We start from the raw sequence: 7701 nt of genomic DNA on the forward strand, positions 1-7701 counted from the left end.
TCTGCTGTATTTGTAGAAAAACATACAAATGAACACAAAATGCATTTTTTTAAATCAATAACGATTAAAAAAAAACTTTTGCCTTTTCTTGATGATCCTACTCTTCTCTTTCTTGTGACTTCGTTAGTCTTATCTAGGATTGATTATTGTAACTCGCTCTACTATGGTCTACCTGACTCTATACTCTATCCTTTAAGTAATGTTTTTAACTCTGCTGCTCGTCTAGTTGCTCGTGCCCCTTTCTTTTCTCATATATCTCCATATCTTGTTCTCTTGCACTGGCTACCTATAAAATATAGAATAATTTTTTAAATTTGCACGTTCATGTATAAGTCTCAATCTAAATTATTTCCTAAGTATTTATCAGATATCGAACCTAAACTCCCCGGTTTACGATCGTCTTCTTCTCGCTTCTTAACTCGTGTTAAACACTCTTTTGCCAAATCTGCTTTTGCTTTTTCTGGTCTTTTTCTCTGGAACTCTCTACCTACTTCTCTGACTACTTCTCCATCACTTGCAAAGTTCAGAGCGGATCTCAAGACCCATCTGTTTTCAAAATTCATTGAGGAGCGCTGTTGAACATCGCGGAAATAGCGCTTTATAAGCTAATTTATCGATTGATTGATTGATAGTTAACAGTTATAGAAACTCAATTCTATTTGTTAATCATTAGCAATAAATAAATAATTTGAAAAATTTATATCAACTACATATACTTGAAATTAGGGATGCACCGAAGTTTGACCCCGGTTAAAATCCGGCTTTTCTTAAATCCGGCCCCGGCCGGATTTGGTGGCCGAATTTAAGCGTCTATCAACATTTAAAAATGTTATAAATAGAAAATTTTTTTATTGAATTCAATTAATTTTACGTCAATAAGTTAACGGCTAAGCATATATGACACATAATAACAACATTACTAATTGTGAGGTGAGCTGGACAATTTTCTTTATGTTATAACATGGGTTATGCATAAATTATGAGCTGATCTTTGTGTAAAAGAACTTGTGCAAGTGTATATACTATATAATTGTATATAATGGATCATATAGCTACATATTTATATATATATAGACATAAGCGCATAATTTAAGAACATGGTATGTTAAAGGTTAGGCTAGGCATACATGACACATAATTACAACATCACTAATTGTGAGGTGAGCTGGACAATTTTCTTTGTGCTATAACATGGGTTTTGCATAAATTATAAGCTGTGCAAGTGTGCACGTGCATACATGGCACATAATAACAACATCACTAATTGTGAGGTGAGCTGGTCAATTTTCTTTATGCTATAACACGGGTTATGCATAAGTTATAAGCTGATCTTTGATAACAGAATTTGGCATATCACACAACTTATTTATATATTTGAATTAATTAACTATTTGCTTGGTGTTATTTTTTGATGTTCAACATAACCGTAAATTTGAGTATTTTTTTAACGTATGTAAAATGATAACTAAAATCCGGTTTAAATTTAGTGTGTTTAAGCGTCTCTCTGGTTACTATTTTAATAAAATGACAACAACACAATTTCACTTGTACAATTTTAATAGGAATGACGTCACTGGTTGCCCATTTCATTGCATATTGCAAATACGTCGGAATTTCCATCGTGTTAAATCCTTTCAAAACAGCCTCAATAAGTGCCATAGAAAAATCGGTTATAACATTCGAATACAAAGGCCATTCTTTCAATTTTTTTGAGACGTAGTGCTCATAGTCAATAAGTACTTGACTTATGTGATACACGTCGTGCGTACATGTTACAAAGTCGATCATTGGAATTATTCTATTATCTACTGAAATAACACCAGTGTAATAAAAAATTCTCTTCTGCTATGAGCTGGTCCTTCTTATCACCGATCCTGTCGAATCAAAATACAACACTGGCAATATGTTCTTTTTTTGGTTCGTTTAGCAACTTCAACCTGTTTGTATGAATATGAAACGATGCATAACGGCTCACTAACATGTTGTATAAATCTATCACTATCTGAAGCAAGTAGTTCTTTTCTTAGCTTTATAATTACATCAAAAACGTCATCTTTATCCTCATCGTCAACACTCAATGACTCAGATCTAGCATTAGCTAAAACGTCATTTGAATGAATTTGCATCATGTTACCTTGATGCACTGTATTATCATCGGAGGCATTAATACAGTCTATTCGGACAAGTGACGGTAGCTTATTAGCCAGTTTTATTTATCTGTGATTTCTTTCTAAACCTCTCAATTGTCTTATTCCTTTTCCTACGTGAAAATAGTACTTTATGTTTGTTAAAATTTTACAATTGACCAATGAATCAGACGGACTGGGTGATTTGATTTGCAAATATATTTATTTACAAACATACATACGTACGTACATACATACTCACACACGCACACACACATATATAAACATATATTGGTATGAATGTGAAAATTATAAACTGTAATCATTGGTTCGGGCATAATGCATGCAGAACCAATGGCACCGCTCTCAACTAACCTAATGATGAACTACGTTGTGCGATTGGCTGCAATAAAAAGGGCAGACATACACGAGCACACACCGCTTAAAATTCAATACTAAAAAACATACTTGGATGCTACTCGACTGAAAAAATAGCACAACCAAAAAAGCCCATTGAATAAAACGCACATAGACATAAACGAACATTGTTGAATTTGAAGTCAGTTAAATTTATCATTGAATTAATTGTTAAAGATATCGTTGGGTTATTTTGTTAATTATTGACACATACAATACACACACTATACATACACAAACATAATACATACACAAACACACCCACGCATACACAGGCTAGAGGAACGTGTAATTTAAGTTTTTTTGTTGATCCATTTATTCACAATAAAATAAAGTGAAAGAGTCAGCCTAGCAATAAATGCTTATCTAGGGTTGAGGTGTTATAATGATTTTTATAATGAAATAAAAGCGATGATGGCAGACCAATAGTACCGACCACCATGTCTGCGAGTAAAATTTAATTTTGCCCAGTGATATCTTTCTGTTTCAGTCGCTGTGATACGACGCACAATGAAATGTGTTAGTTTTTCGAGTTTTGAACACCCTGGAAGGCTGTCTTTTTCAGTGGCTGATATATTGTTAGAAAGGTAATTTAATTCTACATCAGTGGTAGAAATCTTTTTTTGAGGCCGCAATTATGAATGGTGAAAAAAAATATTTTTGTGATTCGATGCGCGATGAAAATGTTTTAGTTTTTCGAGTTTTGAACACCCTGGAAGGCTGTTTTTTTCAGTGGCTGATGTATTGTTAGAAAGGTAATTTAATTCTACATCAGTGGTAGAAATCTTTTTTTGAGGCCGCAATTATGAATGGTGAAAAAAAATATTTTTGTGATTTGATGCACAATGAAGTGTGTTTGTTTTTCGGGTTTTGAACACCCTGGAAGGCTGTTTTTTTTCAGTGGCTGATATATTGTTAGTAAGGTATTTTAATTCTACATAAGTGGTAGAAATCTTTTTTTGAGGCCGCAATTATGAATAGTGAAAAAAAATATTTTTGTGATTTGATGCACAATGAAGTGTGTGTTTTTTTCGTGTTTTGAACACCCTGGAAGGCTGTTTTTTTCAGTGGCTGATATATTGTTAGAAAGGTAATTTAATTCTACATCATTGGTAAAAATCTTTTTTTGAGGCCGCAATTATGAATAGTGTAAAAAAATATTTTTGTGATTTGATGCACAATGAAGTGTGTTTGTTTTTCGTGTTTTGAACACCCTGGAAGGCTGTTTTTTTTTAGTGGCTGATATATTGTTAGAAAGGTAATTTAATTCTACATAAGTGGTAGAAATCTTTTTTTGAGGCCGCAATTAATAATATTTTTAATCGATTTTTATGTTCAACTTACTGTCAATTTTTTTATGTTGTTCAATACATCATACAATCATTGTTCATACATGCGTTACTTAAATATATAGAATACATACTTTTCATACATTTCAATGATCAGTTAAGGATTTATATAGCTATACAATTATTGGTAACATATATAAACATCTGCTGTGCATTCAGCAGATGGTCCTCTCTTTTTTCACGATCTCTCCGCGTACATAATATATAGGTCGGTCATTGTGGCTGGTGGCTAAGTTCAGAATCATAATTATCAATTAGGTTTTCTAGCAGAAAAATCAACAATTGATGCAATTCACATCCTTAGGCAACTGCAAGTACCTCGCAAAGCATCAACAACTATCACACATTTTTGTAGACCTTGAAAAAGCATTTGATCGAGTTCCCCGTGAAGCAATCAGGTGGTGTCTACGTCGACAACTCATTCCAGATTGTCTTGTTTGACTTGTGATGGAAATGTATACGAATACCAAGACTCTCGTCAGCACAACGGTTGGAAACACATATGCATTTGACATCGGTGTTGGAGTGTTGGAGTTCACCAAGGCTCGGTTCTCAGTTCACTGTTATTTATAACTGTGATGGAAGAAATCACAAAACCGATACACTGGTGACATTTGGAATCTTATATATGCTGATAATATCGTTTTAACAGCCACGTCTGAGTAGAATGCAGCACAGATGTTTGAAGATTGGAACACCAGACTCGCCGATCATGAATTCAAAGTCAACATCCCCAAAACCAAAGCAATGATCACTGGTGAACCCATCCAATTCACAGCTACTGGACGATGGCCCTGTTCAGTTTGATAATATAGTATAATGATGTTATTATCATTATTATCGTTATTATTAACAGCAGCAACAACAATAATAGCAGGAATGCATAAAAGCGATGAAGCAATAAAAAACCATTTAAAAACATTCCACGACACAATACCAAAGCAATGATCACTGGTGAACCCATCCAATTCACAGCTACTGGACGATGGCCCTGTTCAGTTTGATAATAAAGTATAATGATGTTATTATCATTATTACCGTTATTATTAACAGCAGCAACAACAATAATAGCAGGAATGCACAAAAGGGATGAAGCAATAAAAAACCATTTAAAAACATTCCACGACACCCCATTAACTAGGAACCTTCTAGATAACAACATAAAACTTTATACAACAATCAACAGCACTATAACCTAAGAATCGCAGAAGCCATTTCATCGAATCTGAAAAACCTTCCATCAACATCCAACAACGAATCACAGCAACACTTCCAACTCGAAGAATGAACAACAATGACCTTAATCGGATCAACCAGCAATCTGACAATGTAAAATTTAATAGTAAATAGCGATAAATGCAAATCAATAACAGGAACAAAGGCCTGGGTTATACAAATTCTCTATATAAATTGCAACAAGTATTGGGTTATACAAATTCTCTACATAAACTGCAACAAATGCTGAAAATGATTGAAAAATCGAAATAGGTCCTATACACTCGGGAATGAATTGGAAAACTGTATACTATTCTAACGATAATATATCTTTATATAAACTGCAACAAGTACTGAAAATGATTGAAAAATCGAAATAGGTCCTATACACTGGAGAATGAATAGGATAACTGTATACTATTCTAACGTTAATAAAATAAATATTGACGACAAGAATTTGGTTCGAAATATTGAGAAAGGTAGTAAACTAACGCTAGAAATTTGGTAGATTTCATAAATTACTGCATATATATATATATATATATATATATATATATATATATATATATATATATATATATATATATATATATATATAGTAAAATTTCGCTTTTATGGCTAGGTTTAAAGTTAATGGTGCCCTCGGATATAAAATACTAAAGTTTATGGTCCCGACATTTTACATTCTTAATTTGCTTATTTGTAGAAATATAACGTAAGCGTATAAAACTTATTCCGAGTAAATTTTGATTTGTTGAAGATAATTGATCAGATGATTAAAATAATTATGATAAATTTTTTTAAAGATAAGCCAGGCTTTGCATCAGATTTGTTCACTTTTAAATAATTTAATAATTGGGCTACTTCTGCATAGTATTTAATTGATAGACTTTTATTCTTTTGCGTTAGTTTCTAAAAAATTCAATAAAATAGAAACAAGATTATCCAAAATTAGCACAGCTGAGTCGAAGATTGATTGTTATTCATTCAACAATCAATATCTGCTTTGAAACTGTTTACTGTTAGTCCTTTGACGAGTTCTTTTGGCAAGGAATTCCACTATTGAACAGGTAATTCTCTCTGCTTCTGTGTTGTTGTTGTTGCCCCATTCTGGGGGACCCCTAGGGCTCCAATCGAGGCCGGAGCCAAACCGCCACTGCAATTGTGTTTCTCCAGAGATCTATTGGTTGTAGTTTTATGGTGTTTTGTGGACAGCTAAACAGATGCGGTACATCATCTGTATGATTGTTGCAGAAAGGACAGATGTTGAGGTGCCCACTGTCGATTCTGTTTTTGTAGCTGTTTAGAAGAATATTATGGCCAGAACGGAGTTGGGATAGGGTCCGTCTGATTGCCCTGGGAAGTGATTCTTCTGTTGGATCTATTTTTGGTGTAGGTGGAGGCCATCCGTCAAGCAACAACAACGGCGACTGATACGTCTCTGTGGCGGCTTTGATGGTGTTATTGTGTAGTGTTCTTAGAGCGGACTTCAGAGAATCGCTATTTATGGTTGTTATTAGAACCGCATGAGTTGTTGAAACCCATTTGGAGAGGAGGGTGGTCTTTATGTTGCGATGAGGGTGTTGTTGCGTGATGATATGATATGGCTTTGGAGCAACTGCCTTCTCGCGGTGGAGCCGATTGGACCGTCAAATCAGTCGATCCAAAAAACAGTTGCAACAAACCCTCCGCATCTCTGCTTCTGTGTCTTGTTATCTCTTTGTAATGCTTCAATCCGTGACCTCGCGTTTTAGTTTCAATATTATTAAATCGATTCATTAAATCAGTCTTATCTATTTTATGTGTGCTTTTATATATCACAACCAAATCTTTTCTTCTTTTTTTCTACCGAAGTTGTTAGTTGTGACTATCATTGTAAGTGAAATTTCTTATAGATGGAACTATTTTTGTTGCTCTATGTTGTACTCTTTCATTCACTTCGATATCACCCTTCAATATGTGGCCAAACTGACACTGCAAACTTCAAAAGTGGACGAATGAATGTTGGATATAAATTACGGAGCAAATTATTATCAAATCTTCAAAAAGATTTTTTATCCGACCAAGCATATGATTTGCCTTATTAGATGTTGTGATGACTTGATTGATGACACATAATAACAACATCACTAATTGTGAGGTGAGCTGGACAATTTTCTTTATGCTTTAACATGGGCTATGCATAAATTATAAGCTGATCTTTGTGTAAAAGAACTTGTACACGTGTATATACTGTATAATTGTATATGACAGATCATATAGCTACATAATATGTATATATATATATATATATATATATATATATATACATATATACATATTTTGTTAAATTTATTTGCCCATTTTGCATTTATCAACTTTTTTATTATGGACTCAACACAGCGTAGTTTTTGACATTCATATTTATTGTGAAATTGTGACATATTAGAAGCTGACAACGTTGTTTCGGCTAGGTAGCCATCATCAGAGCCTAAAACCAATGAAATATAAGAAATTTAATTAAAATAAATGAGAATTAAACGAATTATGTAAATTATTTGGCGGACATGATAGATAAGATATTAAAAATAAAATTGGAATTGAAAGTGAAGTTA

At 33.4% G+C, this 7701-nt stretch overlaps 1 protein-coding gene across 1 annotated transcript; it reads right to left on the reverse strand.

Annotated features, from left to right (window-relative positions):
- Positions 1-205: 205 nt before the first annotated feature.
- HELRODRAFT_182105 (hypothetical protein) lies at positions 206-2129 on the reverse strand (the record flags this gene model as incomplete). Its single annotated transcript, XM_009032407.1, has 3 exons — positions 206-282; positions 377-572; positions 1980-2129. The coding sequence occupies 3 exons, from the start codon at positions 2127-2129 to the stop codon at positions 206-208; spliced, it is 423 nt and encodes a 140-aa protein (XP_009030655.1).
- Positions 2130-7701: the final 5572 nt, after the last annotated feature.

This window comes from Helobdella robusta (assembly GCF_000326865.2).
Source record: "Helobdella robusta unplaced genomic scaffold HELROscaffold_80, whole genome shotgun sequence".
Taxonomy (NCBI): Eukaryota; Metazoa; Annelida; class Clitellata; order Rhynchobdellida; family Glossiphoniidae; genus Helobdella; species Helobdella robusta.